The sequence below is a fragment of the Parasteatoda tepidariorum genome, chromosome 2, assembly GCF_982258835.1.
Source record: "Parasteatoda tepidariorum strain Cologne lab strain chromosome 2, Ptep-v5.0, whole genome shotgun sequence".
Classification (NCBI taxonomy): Eukaryota; Metazoa; Arthropoda; class Arachnida; order Araneae; family Theridiidae; genus Parasteatoda; species Parasteatoda tepidariorum.
This window is the reverse complement of record NC_141756.1, coordinates 34,692,120-34,712,295: the sequence shown is the minus strand read 5'-3', so window position 1 is coordinate 34,712,295 and position 20,176 is coordinate 34,692,120. Positions and strand designations below refer to the sequence as shown.

The following is a 20,176-nucleotide window of genomic DNA, read 5'->3' as shown; positions in this document are numbered from 1 at the left end:
AAAAAACAACGAGAGTGTGTCTGTGCGTTTGGGTCTATCGACTTTAACAAGAGCTGAACTAACTATACATTGGTTAAATTCTCAGTTACCAGCAAACGAGCGAAGGAAATTAAGTTCAGAGTTCCTTTCTTTTTTCTATATTTCTAAAACGAATGAAATTTTAATCACTTCAGTTTCTTGTAATTATTTACTTAATATCAATTATAATACAGTTATAATTAAAATAGAATATTTTAATGACAATAACAGATCTTAGAAGCGTTTTATTCATCCCCAAAATGTTATGCTGTTTATTTTAACAAACACTTTATGGTAACTATTCAACAATAAACACATATAGAATCATTTTACTGAAAAGCAATAGATATCATTAAGTAACCTGACTGAATGTCATACTTATAATATTTATTCTATTAAATATAGATTATCTGATTTGTAATACACTAGGTAGAAATGCAATGAAATGGTTACAAAACATTTGTAAACACATCTAGATGAATACCTCTAAGTGCTTTTGGAAATTTATCATTCACATATGGTTATTGCATAAACAGCTTTTGTTTTATCATGATTTACCCAATATCCCTGCTTGTCTAAGCAAAATTATATCTAAATCTAGTGTCTTTTCCATGAAGAATCAAAATAATCTCACAGATAAATCAATTATGATCAACTCAAGTTCATTTCCTACATTTTGTATTTTTATGGCTTCATACTTTGTCCTTATATTTGCGAAATATCCACTAATTTGATGCTTTAAAATAAAAATCCCAATGATTATTGTTTTTCACAATTCTGTTTCATTTATTTAACCCATAAATCATATTAATTTCCCCCGTATCTTATTATTAGTCAAAAAGTGATTTTATGTCAGTTTTATAGAAAACAAGTGCCCGATTAAATCCTAAGCGAATAACATTGTAATTTATAAAGTTAAACAAATCTTAATCGCATTTTAAGAGTAAAATAAATATATATATATGGTACGGTGAATGACCGAAGTCTCAAAAATGTCGACATTCACGTAGTCGCTTGGTGTATGCCCAAAATATATGCTAAATACCCTTATTTATGACTTTTACCGGTGAATGTCAGTAATCACATAGTCGCTTTGGTGAATGTCCGAAATATTTATTGCATTCTATTTGATATGAATTTATTCCTGGATATAATTACATTTATTCGATATTTTAATACTTACTGACGATAGATCAGAAGAAACATCAGTGTTTGGAGTATCGATCCATATATTTACATTTGCCCGGTATACATTTGCTCGGTATACCCTACACTGATGTTTTTTAAGGTTAAGTGTCACTGCCCGGTATACACCAAGTATCGGGCAAATATATACCGGGCAATGGTAATTGACCTTAAAAAAACATCAGTGAAGGGTATACCGGGCAAATGTATACCGGGCAGTGGCACGTAACTTTAAAAAAGCATCAGTGTAGAGTATACCAGGTGAATGTATACCAGGCAGTGGCACGTAACCTTAAAAAAACATCAGTGTAGTGTATACCGGGCAAATGTATACCGGGCAGTGGCACTTAACCTTAAAAAAGATCAGTGTAGTGTATACCGAGCCACTTAAGGTCAAGTGCCATTGCTCGGTATATATTTGCCCGATACTCCAAACACTGATGTTTCTTCTAATCTATCGTCAGTAAGTATTAAGATACAGAATAAATATAAATATATCAAATAAATATAATAATATCAACGAATAAATTAATATAAAATTGGATATAACAAATATTTCGGACATTCACCAAAGCGACTATGTGATTGTTGACATACACCGGTAAGGGTCCGAATGTACAAGAATGTAATGAAATATTCGATCTTTCACCTACGTATTTGTTGTTTGTCGACATTCTCCGGTGAAAGTCAACAACCACCTATTTCGGTCATTCACCGTAACATATAAGTGTAATTTATTCTGATTTGCAGAAAAAAATTAAAAATTTTGGTGTACGGTTGCCATTATATTTGACGTCGAGACACATTTTTAAGTACAAAACTGCAGTTATCGTGCGAAAAATGTATACATAAAAACTAACAAAATAATAATTGTTTGAAAGTATTAGTGAGAATTTGTTACTAAAAATGTGTTTGTTATTTAAACGAAGTCCTCTTGAGAGTGAAAATGCTTCTAAAAATAGGACTACATAAACTGCAAAAAATTTTAGTTCACCTCAGCCCCAAAAATGGTGGCAACTATAAAATAAAATGTTTATGCTGCATATAACATTCCAAATTTTAGAAAAATAACTAATTCATGAATAACGCAGTTGAAGTTGACCTTACTTTATTAATTAGTAAAATTGTACTAAGCAGCTATATATTGTTAATATGACACTACATTTTTAAAACCTTTTTATATATTTTTAATTCTTTACAATCATTAAAAATTTAAAACGCAACGTTTTCTTGTAAACCATGTTTTTTAAAATGAATATTCTACTAATCAATGTATGATATTTTAATTTTTTTTTCGTATACGTAATTTTTCTCAGCATTGATGCTTTTTATTGGAAAAAGTTTTTGTTAACTTAAAAATATATTTAAAATGTATTCTACATTTTCGTTTCTCAAACACGCTGCGTAAGCACAATGGTCTTCAAAGCACTTGAGGGAAATTTCACGTAATTTACAGAATATTGGAGTTATACGCATGGTATGATTATACTTCTCGGAAATAAAAAAAGAGTTATGTCGATATAAATGTGATGAGCACATAAATGCTTTTAAAAAGTGTGCATAAAAACACAGATAAAGTGCAATTTTGAAGAAATCTTATATACTGCATGGAGATTATGAAAGTTTATGTTCGACATTTTTACTATATGCTTTGTAAGTAACTGAGAGAAATGGATTGATTGATATGATTTATATGTATTTGATTGAAATAGACAGATAGATATGCTTTATAAGTACTTGGTAGAAGCTTATACATATACTTTATAGGTAATTGATAGAAATGGACTGATAGATATGCTTTATAAGTTATTATCTTTCTCTCGATTGTACTTTTTACGAAAGGATTCCTATTTTCTGACCACTGTGCTGCTTTTTAAAGTGAATATTGAAATATAATTCATTATGAAAGATACACGCAAAGTATGTTTATGTTAATGTCCCTGTATTTGTGTAAAGAAATACTCTGAAATATTTTCTATAGCGCAAGTAATCCTCATTTGTTATTATAGTATGTTTAAAATTAGCCCATTTCATAAAATTGACAATTAATTTATGTTAGTATTACTTTTGATTTCAATTGTGAATCAAAACATAGTTATTTTTTTTATTGTTGAAGATTTTTTATTTTATTCTATTTTTCTTTAAAATATAAAAGGAATTTAATAAAAAAAAAGCAAATTAAGTTACGATATTTACAAACATACACTCACAGAATTTTGCTTTTAAAAAATTCGTTAGAAGTACGTAATATTAACTATAAATTTTCTTTAATTACTCATTCATAATTTTTGAATAATATTCAATGCTTTTACAATATTTGTACAAAACACTGTCATCACTGTTACTTTGCTTGATATTTTATTTATTAGTTTTATTTATTAATTTCATTTTTTAATTTTATTTAACAATATGAAATGTTATTCAAACCTTTGATGAGAAATTTTACGTTTTGTTTTCGAAATAAAACTCATCTGAAATACAATAGTTTATAATAGTTTAGAAATCAAACATCAGAAATCCACATCGCAATAATTAGGCACTACAGTTTATAGAAAAAAATACTCATAATTATTTAAAATCAAGAAACTTTTACGGAATACACATCGTTAAATATGATAATATAAGTTTACTGTTCATATATTATAAAATAGTTATCGTTAATTAATTTAAATATCAATTTTTTCTTTGCCAAAGTAATCAACAGAATATTCAGTTTAATAGACTTAGAGTTTAACAAAGAATTTACATAAACATCAAATTATCTATACACGGATAACGATTTCAAAAATGCAAACGCTTTATTCTGAGCTAAATATTTCAAACTTTTAAACTTAAACTAAATATTTTAATTTGTAAATATTAAATACTTAAGAATATATAAATTTTTAAATAAATAAATAATACCTGCAATTGGAATTCAATTGAACTTTCTATCATAAAATTCCTTGAAGTATATTAAAACTTCGTCATACATACGAGAAAATTATACGTTTGTAGAATTTTTTTTAACTATGTTGTCAAATTTTTAAACCTTTAATTATTTCTATAATTGTGTTTATTTCTAAAATATTTTTCTGTATTAAACGAAATTGCGATTGATTTTTTGCTATAAACATACACTTATAGTAATAAATGATATTTTGCTATGCCAATTAAAAATTCTTCTTCTTGTTACATCTTATCGGTCTTCACGTACATAATTATTTGAAAACAATTATTTATTGACTGATAACTATTTCTTTTTTTATTGTTCTGCACTTTTGCTGGAGATGATCATCACTCTGCTCTTAAGTAAATCACCGGTATAATCCGTTATTAAATCACCACGTATAATAATATAAAGCCTTTGAAATGAAAATAAGTAAGTGTGTGAGCATTCAAAAACTAAACATTCATCATATTATATAAAAAAATGACATATTTGTCAATGCATGCAAATACGGTTATTTTATCAGTTTTGATAAAACATTACTTGATATCAAATATTTTACACATCATCGGGTATAATCACCGAATAAATCATCACGCAAAAATAAATCTGTTGAAGGGGAAATGAAGTAAGTAAGTGTGTGGCTTTTAAAAAACCCTTCATATTATGTACATAAAAACATATTTGATAACGTATGTTAATATTGATATTTTATTAATTTTTATATAAAATATTATTTGATATCAAATATTTTTTTCAGTGATTTGTTTCTGAATTATTCAATAATTTTACAGACTATTTTCATAACTCAATACTTAAATAAGTCATGCATCATCGGGCATAGTCCCTGAAATCATCAGACAAAATCTTGTAAATCTGTTGAAGTGAAAAGCAAATAATTGTGTAGCCACTCCAAAAATAAATCTGCATAATACCGTATATATATAAAGACATATTTGATAATGTATGCAAATAAACATATTCTGTCAGCTTTTATCTAACATTATTTGATATCAAATATTTCTTACTGATATTTTTCGTATTATTCAACACTTTTGCTGTTTATTTTAGTAATTCAACTTCATCATACTTAAGTAAATCATTAGGCATAATCACCAAATAAAGCATCAGACGAAATCACTTAAAACTGTTGAAGTGAAGTGAAAAGTAAGCAACTGCGTCACCATGTGGAAAATAAATCTTATATATATATAAAAGTATACTTGAAAATGTATGTAAATACTCATATATAATCAATTTTTATATACAATAATATTTGATATCAAATATTTTTCACTCATTTTTTTAGTACTATTTATCACTTCTGCAGACTATTTTCATAACTGGATATAAATCATCGGGTATAATCACCGAATAAATCATCAGACAAAATCATGTAAATCTGTTGAAGTGGAAAGTAAGTATAAGTATGTGGCCTTTCAAAAAATAAATATTTCTGGTTAAGAAAAAGTCAAGCTCTGCAACACTCACTTACTTTTACGATTTTTTCGAAGTCTATAAAAGTAAGGCATCAATCAATATTGGTCAGTAAGAAAAAAAGGCCACCTTTTCATACTTTTTTTTCTTTCTCTCCTTCAAGAATATAACTCTTTCTGTGAGCATTTTTGTTTCTTTTTGTGGTGCTACAATGTTTTTATTTAGACAAAACCAGTTTCTATCAATGTATTTTGTTTTACTTTATGTATTCCTATTGCATAAAATGCATTAATATAAATACATAAATACAGGTCTTCTGAAGTATTTATTTTCCATAAAGAATTATGCACAAAATCCAAGCCAGATTTACTAATTTCAGTTCTTTTTTGATCAAAATACTATAAAAGCTGCATTAAACATCAAGTTTTTTTTTACTGATTGTAATTATTGGTTATAATCAAAATGATTGGGGGCTTATTTCTCCGAATCATAATCCTTTTCATAGCTCATCATGCTGTGTTACATTGTTATCGATAGCATTTCATATCGCAAATACAAATGCTCGACTAAGCGCGCAGGTCATCGGACTACCAAGGCAAAGGTGCCATCCCGTCTGTAGAGGATCAAAGTTGTGATGGCACGCCTTCGGATCATTTTCAGGCATGTCTCTCAGACCGTCACCGATAGCCCATTGTGTAGGTCTAGTGTGACGTACATAAAATACCTATCTACCCAACATTTGATCTCAACATAACGTAATTGTTGACGAAATGCGTACTTTCAAATATTAGACGAAATAGCTTACTATGACAGATGCCATCTCATTTCCTTATAAGTGTTCCAAAATATTTTATTTAAATCTTTGATTGAAATGTTTTGTATTATATGAAGATATTGTACTGGTGAAAGTGCTTTTTTTCCAGAGCAGATATCCCAAGTTCGATAGATATTGATGAAAGAGTGTGCATTCTTCTTTTATTTTGTTTTGAATATCACAATCTGTTATGTAATCGATATGATAATATAAGTTTTTCAATTCAGGAAATTTGCATCTTTCAATAAAAGAAGATAGAAACCTCCTCAAGCTTTCACCATACTTGCAGAAATTTTTATGAAGCGGTTTCGCCAAAATAAAGTTTTATCAATTTTAACTATTCATTTCTTACAATGTGTCATTTCGACGTCTTCTATCGATAATTTACTATAGATAATCAAAAATAAATAAATTCGAAACAATATGTTATGTTAAGATGTTTAGAGGTATTGAAAAACACAGGGGCATCAAAAAAAAACTATTTTAAAATATAATTCTTTTTTACTTAGATAAATGCAAATTTTATTTTTGAATAATATTTTACACAATTCCTTCCATCGGTGATTCTTTTATTAAAATCAGTAAATTATTAGGAAAAGCAACTCAAACTGTAAAGAGCATTTCTTCCTATTATTTCCTTATATTAGAGTATTTTTTCCTTCTGAAAAATAAATAGCAAAAAACTGACAAAAATCAGTAATTTTTGGAAAAAACACATTTGTTCCAATAAAATATTTCGTATAAAAATAATAATACAAACTATTACTATTAATTACAAGGAATTTATAAACAAAATGTTTTTAGCATTCATATCATTAAAGTATCAATGCTTTAGCTCAATAGAAAATAAATTACTTCCCGGGAAATGTTTTAAATTCTGCAATACAGAGCGTGGTTTAAATATCAGTTTTTAATATCCCACCTTACACACACAAAAGTCCCTTCTAGTAAAAAAAAAACTATTACCCCTATAGCCTAATTATTTTTCCTTCTTTGGTTCAAGTTTTACTCTCCCTATAATTCTAGCAAGAAAAAATAATTGATCCAAAAAAATTTATCAATACAATTTTCTAGTTTACATTACTTTATTTTCATTAAAGAGCAATCGTTTAATGCATACTGGATACTTAAAAATATCGAAGATTAAAAAGTAAGTTAGTAAAGAAGTAGGAAGAAAAAAGTAAGAAAATAAAAAAAAATTAGAGAGAAACGGAATTATATAGATGTGTACCATTTGCAGCTTTCTGCTTCAGGAAAAAACCTTTTTTCTACCGAAGTTTTAAAATGAGTAAAATGTTCTTCACTGTTAACAAAGCGAAACTATAAACACTATAAAAATTATTTCAAAATCAACACGGTTTGCAACAACAGCGTGGTAGAATCTGATGACATAATAATTATACTTCCATGCAAAAATTTCGGTTGCATGGGAGTATATAAATTTTTTCATTCAATTTTAAGGTACCAGCAGCTTAAAAACATCATAAATAAATTAACTATTCATGAAATTAAAAAGCTTTATAACATTTGATACTTAGTTTCTTAAACGGAATCTCGTTTCCTTTTCTCTTTAATTTAAATTTTCAAATTGTAATTTATTTACCCTCGACTTGTATCAAAGATAAATGGGACATAATTAAAACATATATTAATGCGCAATATAAATTTCATCAGTTTCTCTTTATTTTACTATTTTTAGAAACCAACATTTCATGAAATAAATAAAATAATAAAGTTTGAAAAAATGATATTTGTTCGATATATTTGAAGCGTAATTCACATACTCAAAAAAAATTTTTTTTTTTTAATCTATCTTATTTTTACACTCTGGCTTTCGTGATATTACAGATTTTTATCATACACACCCAAATTAATGTAAATTTTTAATTATGTACCTGTAATTATTTATCATCCTATTACTTACATAAGCATAAATGCTTCAATGATGGTCCCAAGATACATCAACTTTTAGAATATAAACCCATGCTCAATTGCGCAAATAAAACGAGAAAAAGATTCCAGACGAAAAATTTTCCTTTTATTTGGATATATTTCTACTCTTTTCTTACAGCATTCACCAATGTCCACATTATTTTTTAAAATAAGTTCAAAACAGCATGAAATAAATACATTTTTCTGTCATATACCTTTTCGATACAGAAATGTATTTCTTTGGAAGAATTGGATGCATAAATATGTGAAAAGTCGGAAGGGAATGTCAATACGACTAGAAATGTCATGCTAGGATAAGAATGGGTTTTTTCTTCTATTTAATCTGGGATTTTCTACGCCAAATTGATCAAACCTTACAAAATAAACTGCAATAACCACGCAGCGTAACGGCATCCCCTTAAAAATTCTGTTATTTTCATTTTTCAAAATGCATTTTGCTTTTTAGTTTCCGATAAAGTATAAAAACAAAGTTGTATATTTCTTGAATCAAAAATCAGTAAAATATATATATAAAGAATATTATGGCTATATTTTATGTTTTTTTTCTTTTTTTTAATTTGTTAATTTCATTTAAATAACAAATTTTGAGGAAATATAACTTAGTACTGTTTAACTATTATATTATATTATTATATAATTTTATTTTAAATAATAACCAGCGTTAAAAGTCAGATGCATTTTTGAGTTATTGAGTTTAAATATCCATTATTTACCATAAATTATTGATCCATAATTTATTGAATTTCAATGTGCATTTCCGTAGGCTCGTACTTTTGAACCCAACCTAGATGACATGAGAACTTGGTGATCAAGATCTGGGACGAACCACATTTGCATTGCCCAAAGAGAAACACGAAAACATCCCACTGTTAGCCAAACGGCAAGGGGATTCTAACTCATGATCCACTGACATCCTGATACCACTGAGGATTTTTAGACTATCACAGTGGTCAGTACGAGCCGGAAGTAGAATTTGTATTAACCAGGAATTACTGAGATTCGAACTTGGGCCACCTCTTTGGGGGGCGAAATATTTATCCCCTGAAACACAGGGAATTTTTTTACATTTTTTATTATTACCAGTTAGCAGATGTTTAGGCCCTTTAATAAACTTCTTTCGCGAGTCCCACCCTGCCCACCAGCATGATTGACAACGCCAATTCGTACGTGATTCTTGGCCTTGCGACTACGAGTCTGCTATACCCTGCCCGCTTGTGCGTTTGGTAGATGTTGTAGCGTAGCGTAGCTTGTCGAATGCTGCGTAGGATGAAGCTCTGGAATTTTTAACTAACTTTCTTAAATAAAGTTGTTGTTTTTTAATTATAACCCTATGTGGGAAATTAATAATTTTATTTATTTAATTCAAAGTATTTAATATATGATGATTTATGTCACATTAAGTGTCGATTGCAAACGAATTTGTTAGATTTATTTCTTGACACTTGTTTGCATACATTTGTTACTTTTCATCTAAAATACTATGTTTTTAACATTATTGTTAGTTATAAAGAATTAATATCAGTTATTCTACAGATAATATAGTTATGCTAAATATAGTTAGTAGTAATATAGTTATGCTGATGCGTAAATTCACTGGTGTGACCTATTAATTTACCAAAAAAATTGTTGTATTTTTTCAATTAACATGGCCTTTTGAAAACTACCTATATATTTCCTATTAGGCATTTGTTAAATTGAAATTTGATCTTTGTTGAAACATCGAAGTTTCTGTACGTTTAAACTAATGAAATGTTATTTATATATTTTTCGCAATCTAAAGAATCTAGTTATCGTAATCTAAAGAATCTAGTTATCGTAATCAAACAATCAACACAGTAGATCATAGAATAAATTCTCAATTCCCTTAGAAACTATATTACCAAGAATCAAACGATTTAAAATCATTTTATAGTTAGGGAACTAGCATAATGTAATTTATTTATTTTTGAATATCTAAAGAATCAAGTAAATGAATATAATCAAACAAACAACGAATTAGTTGACAGAAGAAGAGAAACAAATTTTTAAGCTTTAAAGATACGGATAAATTGCGCAAAACCCTTGATTCCGCACTTTAATGGATCACCCTAGTTAACCGAAAGATTAGCTAGGTATTGTGATAAATAACGGCTTTCCAGTTTTAGTAGTAACAGTATTTTTACCCGGGATCCCTTAATTTTAAATATTTCATGACATATGCTATTGATGAAGTCATTAATTATTGCCGGCTATTTTTAAACATGAATGACTTAAATATTAAGAATAGAAAAATAAGAAAATAAGTGTTTATATATATTTTAACTTTAAGAAAACCGCGTAAGCTTTAAGAAATGCTTAGCTATGTTCTTTCATTGGAAGATAAAAGGTACGGCCATTAAGGAACAATCCATAATAGATATTTCAGTAATCAGAAAGTTGGGCACCTAAAGTTGAGAAAAGAGAAATTTTGTATATGATGTCGATTCTGGGTATACCTGCAGGCCTTATTTTTAGTTATCACAACCTTTAATGGCTTATGAAATTATGCCGAAAATATTTTAAATAGAGTTAATAACATTTTCAAACCCATCTCTTTTTAAATAAAAAAAAAATTTTTTTTTGAAGGGCGTTGGAATTAAATAAAAATAAGGAAAGACTATAATTTTAAAAGCTATTGAATTCGATTTTACTTCTAACAAAATATTTCCGTTTTATAAACTTAAACAAAAAACGAATCTATTTAGATATATTAATATGATCGTCTTCCTAAATATTTTAATAGCGACAAATTCTAAGAAATATCGGGTTGGTGGGAAAGTTCTGTCGTATTTTAAAGAAAATATTTGAATTCATTATAAAAATATGTGTTTAATATTAATCAATTATATATGCTCCGTTATTTGTTACAACCTGTTGCCATCTTTCAGGTAACCTGTGAATTCCTGTTTTGTAGAAGTTCTCGTCCTAGGAGTTAAAATAGTCAGCAACTGCCTTAGAAACACTTTCAAAAACTTGAATATTTTTCCTGTTAGATCATTTTGCAGAGATCTGAACAGGTAATAATCAGATGGTGCAATATCAGGTGAATACGGTGGGTGACTAAGGATTTCCCATCCTAACGAATTCAGTTTTTGTAGCATCACTATTGCAGTATGCGGGCGAACACTAGTCGTGGTGGAACACTATTCCTTTTCTGGATGCTAATGCTGGCCTTTTGTCTTTGATAGCTGCATTCAATTTATCCAGCTGATTGCAGTACAGATCCGCGTTGATGGTTTTTCCCTGTTTCAGCAACTCGTAGTACACTGGAGCTTTCCTGTCCCACCACAAACAAAGCAGTACTTTTCGTTGATGGATACTTGGTTTCGGAACTGTTGCTAATGATGTTTCTGGTTTGCAGTAATATTTTTTAATCTTAATATTCTCGTAAAGAATCCACTTTTCATCTCCAGTAACCAGCCTGTCCAAAAACGACTCCACATTGTGTCTAATCATATGTGATGAACACATTCTTACACGATCGGACAAATTCTTTTACGTTAATTCATGTGGAACCCAAACACTTCGCTTTAACACAAACCCAAGAGATTTAATGTGATCTCCAACAGTTGTATGATGAATGCCAAACTCTTCAGCAATTTCTCGACTTGTTAAATGTGGATTATTTTCCAACATGGATCGCAAAACATCATTATCTATCTTGGATGGTCGCCCAGATCGATCACTTTCTTTGTGGCTCAGATCTCCGGAACGAAATTTACTAAACCATCTTTGACAAGTACGAACATTTACAATATCTTTTCCAAATACCGCACATAAATTTTTACATGTAACCTTCCATGCAACCTTCCTTCATAAATTTTTACATGTTCCTTCCTTTTTGGAATTCATATAAAATGCAGTGTCGTAAATGCACTTTATCTACTGACATGTTTTTCACTTTAAAAATCACAGCACAACTAAATGATGAATGTTAAAAAAGGGCACCTTTTACAGCAGCTAAAAAACAAAAAAAAATCCGATTGACTCACTAGCCAGATGGGTTTTTTTATTTACAAGAAAAATCACCTGCCTATTTAAAATGCGACAGAACTTTCCTTCCAACCCAATATTTTAATATTTTAATTTTAAGCTAAAATAGGCAATTCTTTCATTGACTATTGACTGTACAAATTACTAAAAATTATGGTATTAATTAATTGAAATTCAACTTACGCCAATTTGGACACATGTTCCTAGTTCTTGCAATAAAATTACATTTTGCAAGATTTACTTTAAAAACAAAAGTGTATTTTATGCAAAAAAGTGGCTAATAAAATGTTTTTGTTCATTCCACAAACTTGAAAGCTATCTATTTCAACAACTTAGCAATGTATTTTTTGATCACTTAGCAATGTAATTTTATTAAATCCCATTTCATGGTTAATTTGATGAAACACAACTCAACTAACTCCAATACCCATAGTTTTTTTAATGGTTTTGAAACCATGCTAGTTGTAAATGGTTAAAAGAACCTAAAAGTGAAAACTGCTCTTTATCGCAAACTTTACGGTTAATTATATGGGCAGACTGCTGCGGGTTACTTTTCCGTGATTTGAGAAAGAAAATTCGTTATAAATTTTCCGCATTATATGCGTTTGCATTATATTTTCCTCTCCTTTTTGCTTTCAAAAAAAAAATTCAACATATGATAGAGGGCCAAATTGACAAGTGGTGGAAAACCTTGACAGTTTTACCCTTACTTATGTGTCCATGGATGCCGATGTCCCTCACCTCTGAAGATGTCTGGATTTTAAATGTTCGTGCGAAATTTCGTACTTCTTTCTAAGTTGAAACGTCAAAAATAATCAAAATCTACTCAAACTTAGGAAAACTGTCGACGGAGACATTTTTTAGTTCGGCAATGTGATTTGAAATATTTTTTATTTAGCGACATTTTCTATATGACGAGTAATAGGGAAAGAAAAACTCGATACACTTGTAAATAGCGTACTCCCTCCTTGCCTTTTGCTTCATTTGTTATCAATTGATTATTTTATTAAATATTCATATTGTTCGAATTTTTATTTTATTTTAGTTAGCAGCATATAATGAATTATATAAAGAATTGTTCTTATTTCATATTTTTAGTGATGACTCGAAAATACATTGTCGTGTATGACTCTGATAATATATTTTGTATTTATTCTGATAATATATCCTTGTTAATAAAAATGCTCAAGATTTACTTAATCATTGAGTAGGGTAAACTAACCAGTGAAGGAACACTTAAGTTTCGCTTGCTTTTTAAAAAATCATATTAATTTCAAAATTCGTAATTTTAGTTAAATGACAGTGTCAACATATTTGTTACTAATTGCAAATTATGTAAAAACATTGCAGAGAACTTACATAATATTGTTTTAAAGTTTTGGAGGTTCAAATAACAAGTAATGAGAAGACCAAGTGAAGGAACAGCTCTTACCGGTGAATGAACACCCAGTAAAGGAACACTTAATTTCGGTTACTTGTTAATGCCCTTTATGAATTTATAAGCCATACAAATATTTAAAAAAAAGCCTATTCTTGAAATTATAACATATAAATACTTGGAAAACGTTAACTTTTTTTTGTAATCATGAATTGAAAATTAAAGTGTCAACATATTAACACGAACTGTTCATTCACTGGGAAATCTATGCCCAGTAAAGGAGCATGCCTGTTCCCTCACTGGTCAGAAGTTGTTTTTCGTATTTTTAACATACTTTTGATGCGGAACATCACTGAAGGTACAAGAAAATTAAAGTTCATCTTTTATTTTCATTAACTTAGGAAAAAACTCACTAAAGGAACACTTGTTCCTTCTCTGGTTTTTCATCGTTTGGTGATCCAGTGAATAAGCACCCCCTAATCTCAGTACTTTATTATGCTATGATGCTTAAAAAAATAAAACGTAACTTCAATAACTATATTTTGAATTCTCTTTTAACAGTGAGAAAAATAAAACTATTACATGCAATTAATTCCACTTCAAACATATAAATTCAAATACTCACCTTATAATTTTTTCAAAGAAACAAAAGGTATTGCGGAGATAATAACAAATTCAAGCATTTTTCCAGAGAAGTCTATTTGACCAGGTAATCCAAAACATTGCTAGATGACTTCCTATTGTTTGGCAGTAAGCTATTGTTACCAATCAATCTAAAGCAGAACTTTTAAATTCTTATTTTTAATCAATATATATGAAATGTTCCTTCACTGGGTTGGTTGTGTTCTTTCACTGGTTGGTTTACCCGACATGTTGCTTTCTTGTTTACAAAGCGTAAAACTCTGATAATAACACTGATACTCCTATAACTTCGGAGGCAAAACTTCTATATTTATTTTTGAATTTTTATGTTTAGATTTGAGTCTGCATTGTTTACTGACACATGATATTCATGCATTGTGTTTTTTTTTAAAAAAAATAATAAAAATGGGAGGTAGCACTCTTTATAATTATCGAAAACTCCTTTCTCCGTTTAATCCTGATGTATCTGCGAATGTAAATATATAAATGTAAATATATAAATGTACATTTAAATAAGTAAACATAAATACATTTGTAAATGTACGCGTAAATATTTGTAAGTGTACGCGTAAATATTTGTAAATGTACTGGTAAATATTTGTAAATGTACTTGTGAATAGCTGTAATTAATGATAAATGAGATTAATCTCATTCTAGTAGTGGTGAATGAGATTCACGCTTCAAAAAAAAATTAGAATAGTTAAAATATATTATTAATAATTGATACAGGCAACACGTTGAAAAAAATAAAAAGCTGCTATTTAAATTCTCTAATGTATTATGGTTTATATTACACATTTACTTTATATTATACATTCATTTAATATTTTACATTTATTTTATATTATACGTTTATTTTATAATTTTATTTTAGTTACCAGTGTTGAAGAGTCGCTCCAATTCTAATTTTACGACTATCAGTGTTCTAATCTGCAGCCATGTAATTTTGAACCCAGTACATAAAATAAAGGACTCCTGGATCAAGCATTTGGACAAACTAGCTTTTATGTAGGACTTTTTAACTGAACCAACCAGCATTCGCGTTACACGGAGAGGAAAATCACGAAAACCTCTTGCAGTTAGCAAGACGGAAATGGGATTGTAACACATGATTCCTCCACTACTGAGGATATTTTACGCCAAAACTGTGGTAAGTGAAAGTCTGGAGCTCAATCCGTTTCAACCAGGTTGGTATTCAGATCTGAGTAAATTTATAGGTAGGCGATCAATCTATCATCGAAACCACCGGATTATATTATACAATTTATTCTGCCGTTCTCTACATTATATAATTATTAACTGCCGTTCTTTTTTCTTCAGATTGAAATTTTTATATATTATTTTATTAATAAATCAAGCACAAAACGTAAAAATGTCCATTTACATTGATATGAGAACAAAAATAATAAATCAGTTAAAATAATAACATTAATAAAAATGTTTTAAATTAGAATAAAATATTCTAAAATAAGATTTTATCTGTATATACATTCTGAGTCAATGAAAATTTGAGGCACGCAGAATTGCTTACGTATTACAGAGAAACGTATCGAATTTTCCTAATATTCCTCAATTCAATTGCATCATAAAAATTTATGACGGTGTTTTCCTGTTACTATTTATTTAGCCATAAACTTGCGAAATAACTTTTATTGTAGGATTTTCCTGATTTTGAACGTACTCTAAATGAAGTAATGTAGTAATGAAGTAATGTAGAATGTATTGTAACTCTAAATGAAGTAAACAAATCCTGCCAGTATATGTAGGTTAAGTATACTTATTCTAAATTTCAGTTACGTTACGAAAAGAATATGCTTCGCAAAAATTAGTGCATAACTCAATTTATTTAGTATTTCATAGATTTACATTTCAATTGATTCCATACAAAGATTTTCTTACCAAAAAAAGTGGTTGATGATTACCTAATTAAGGAGATATTACAAGGAGAAGAGAATTACCGAATGGATAAGCTACATCCTAACAATTGTGATTAACTAATGAAATACAGATAAAATCCATACGTCCCGGACAGAAATTATCCATATACATGAGGATATAGTTATCGCGGCTCTCTCACGGTCTGTCAATATCCGTTAATATATAGTGAGATAGTTTTAAATTCGACACCTAATTTTAAAATTAAGTAAATTTTTCTCATTATTATAATATCAAATAAGAAAATTAAAGTACTTATAGGCGCAATAAATTAATTGCGTAATAGTGTCCTTCATTAAAAGCAAATGACGAAAAGACTATACGAATTCTAAAACGAATAACAAAACTAGTGTGAGTTGTTTTCTATTATTTATAACATTACTATTTTCTAATATTTACTTGAATCACACTTACACTACTCCGGATTTATAAAAATAATTTTGTATAACTCTATATTACTTGTTGAATATTTACGTTTCGAGGATTTTTGAAAACTTATGATGATTTCAATATGCGTATATAATTAAAATTGTTACGGTTTGCGATGCAAAATTGATTTTCGAAAGAAAAAAAACGATATTAACTTTAAAAACTTAACAATTTTAAAAAATAATCCTTTTCTGTAGAATACTTTAACTTTTTTTAATAATTCATTGAGTTAAAGTAGTATGATATTCAAATAGCGTTTATTTTATTTTGTAGATATGTGAAATATGTGAAAAAATAGACACGCATAAAAAGAATATGGTTCAACATTTGAAAATTCACTCAAATGAAAAAGACATTAAATGACGTTTATGTGATATGGGGTTTAATCGAAAGTGTAACTTGAGTAGACATTTAAAAACTCATGAAAAATCGAGAAACTTTTGAATGTGAAGAATATAAAAAGACCTTTTTCGAAATGATAATTTAAAGAGACACTTACTGTCTCATTTAGTTTCGCATAAGTTTAATTTGTGTAGTGAATTTTTTAAGTCAAAATCTGATTTGCTCAATCATATCCGATCCATTCAAACACCGTCTGTTCAAGAAAAAAGAAAGATCATTCCACAAATAACAATAAAATGATGAAAAAAATTGTGAAAATAAAATTGGAAGTGTTTAAGAAAGAGACAACGAGAATTAGGAAACTATGAAGTTGTGATTGAGTCCCACATGTCAAGCTTTTTGGAAAGTTTTTTCTGCTAATTCATAGAGATAGGAGTATGGATGAATTTTGTAGAAAGTAGTATTTAAATATGGGTCCTTGTCCCGCACTCTGAATAGTTCATTGAATCAACGGATTCTCCTGCCTTTATGATTTAAAATTAATGTTTAAATGATTTTATAGAAAATATTTATTGATCTAACTTAAAGTAATCATCTTAAAATCTTAACGAGCTAGAAAATAATGTAGCATTTTTATTTCTTTTTAACAAAATTTAATATTTTTTTCAGAAAATATTACAATACATATGTGTTATGAATATATGTTTTTGCAAAAAATTTTCTCTTTTAAGAAAATATTTTAACTTCTTGTTAAAAATTTGCCAGTTTTATAAAAGTATTTCAAACCTTTTGACAAAATTTTCTGTCTTTAAATGAAATATATGAAATATTTATGTTTCTTACGAAAAATTTTCGCTTTTAAGAAAATATTTTTACTTTTTGTTTCTCTTCATTTTTTTTCTGTGAAGAGAATTGGAAATGTTTCTTTTCCTCTTACGTTAGCAACACATTTTTTGTGTCTTTCTCCTTTTCACCTTTTGCAATTCAAGGTCGTCTGACCCCACCGTCCTTCAAGGACGAATTCTTTTCCCTCACATTCTAATTTACGTCACCACTTAACTTCTTTTCCCATCACTTTCACGTAACCTTCAAATTTTGCACGTGGTGATTCTTCCGGTCGGTTTTTCTAGATTTTTCTAGAATTTTTAGCGTGTTCACGCCTTTTTTTGTATGTGTGGGGATGTCACAGTGATGTGTGACGTTTTTTTTTTCTAATTGTTTAATTTAATTCCTTTTTAGTTTAATGTTAGTTGTTTGATGTCACAGTGTTGTGTGACGATTTTTTTATGGCAGTAATTTAAATTTAATCAAATCTTTCATAGTTAATAGTATTTATACTTTTTCTTTTTTTTATTTCTCTTCATTTTTTTCTGTGAAGAGAATTGGAAATGTTTCTTTTCCTCTTACGTTAGCAACACATTTTTTGTGTCTTTCTCCTTTTCACCTTTTGCAATTCAAGGTCGTCTGACCCCACCGTCCTTCAAGGACGAATTCTTTTCCCTCACATTCTAATTTACGTCACCACTTAACTTCTTTTCCCATCACTTTCACGTAACCTTCAAATTTTGCACGTGGTGATTCTTCCGGTCGGTTTTTCTAGATTTTTCTAGAATTTTTAGCGTGTTCACGCCTTTTTTTGTATGTGTGGGGATGTCACAGTGATGTGTGACGTTTTTTTTCTAATTGTTTAATTTAATTCCTTTTTAGTTTAATGTTAGTTGTTTGATGTCACAGTGTTGTGTGACGATTTTTTTATGGCAGTAATTTAAATTTAATCAAATCTTTCATAGTTAATAGTATTTATACTTTTCCTTTTTTTTATTTCTCTTCATTTTTTTTCTGTGAAGAGAATTGGAAATGTTTCTTTTCCTCTTACGTTAGCAACACATTTTTTGTGTCTTTCTCCTTTTCACCTTTTGCAATTCAAGGTCGTCTGACCCCACCGTCCTTCAAGGACGAATTCTTTTCCCTCACATTCTAATTTACGTCACCACTTAACTTCTTTTCCCATCACTTTCACGTAACCTTCAAATTTTGCACGTGGTGATTCTTCCGGTCGGTTTTTCTAGATTTTTCTAGAATTTTTAGCGTGTTCACGCCTTTTTTTGTATGTGTGGGGATGTCACAGTGATGTGTGACGTTTTTTTTCTAATTGTTTAATTTAATTCCTTTTTAGTTTAATGTTAGTTGTTTGATGTCACAGTGTTGTGTGACGATTTTTTTATGGCAGTAATTTAAATTTAATCAAATCTTTCATAGTTAATAGTATTTATACTTTTCCTTTTTTTTATTTCTCTTCATTTTTTTTCTGTGAAGAGAATTGGAAATGTTTCTTTTCCTCTTACGTTAGCAACACATTTTTTGTGTCTTTCTCCTTTTCACCTTTTGCAATTCAAGGTCGTCTGACCCCACCGTCCTTCAAGGACGAATTCTTTTCCCTCACATTCTAATTTACGTCACCACTTAACTTCTTTTCCCATCACTTTCACGTAACCTTCAAATTTTGCACGTGGTGATTCTTCCGGTCGGTTTTTCTAGATTTTTCTAGAATTTTTAGCGTGTTCACGCCTTTTTTTGTATGTGTGGGGATGTCACAGTGATGTGTGACGTTTTTTTTTTCTAATTGTTTAATTTAATTCCTTTTTAGTTTAATGTTAGTTGTTTGATGTCACAGTGTTGTGTGACGATTTTTTTATGGCAGTAATTTAAATTTAATCAAATCTTTCATAGTTAATAGTATTTATACTTTTCCTTTTTTTTATTTCTCTTCATTTTTTTTCTGTGAAGAGAATTGGAAATGTTTCTTTTCCTCTTACGTTAGCAACACATTTTTTGTGTCTTTCTCCTTTTCACCTTTTGCAATTCAAGGTCGTCTGACCCCACCGTCCTTCAAGGACGAATTCTTTTCCCTCACATTCTAATTTACGTCACCACTTAACTTCTTTTCCCATCACTTTCACGTAACCTTCAAATTTTGCACGTGGTGATTCTTCCGGTCGGTTTTTCTAGATTTTTCTAGAATTTTTAGCGTGTTCACGCCTTTTTTTGTATGTGTGGGGATGTCACAGTGATGTGTGACGTTTTTTTTCTAATTGTTTAATTT

The 20,176-nt window shown here is 28.9% G+C and overlaps 2 protein-coding genes across 3 annotated transcripts in view; both read right to left on the bottom strand.

The window, feature by feature from the left end:
- LOC107454966 (diuretic hormone receptor) overlaps window positions 1-20,176 on the bottom strand; it is a 174,541-nt gene that overhangs the window by 131,406 nt on the left and 22,959 nt on the right. The window lies entirely within an intron of this gene.
- On the bottom strand, window positions 11,481-12,246 carry LOC139427172 (histone-lysine N-methyltransferase SETMAR-like). Its single transcript, XM_071188042.2, has 3 exons — window positions 12,182-12,246; window positions 11,896-12,084; window positions 11,481-11,775 (listed from the first exon to the last, which is right to left on the bottom strand). The coding sequence occupies exons 1-3, from the start codon at window positions 12,244-12,246 to the stop codon at window positions 11,481-11,483; spliced, it is 549 nt and encodes a 182-aa protein (XP_071044143.2).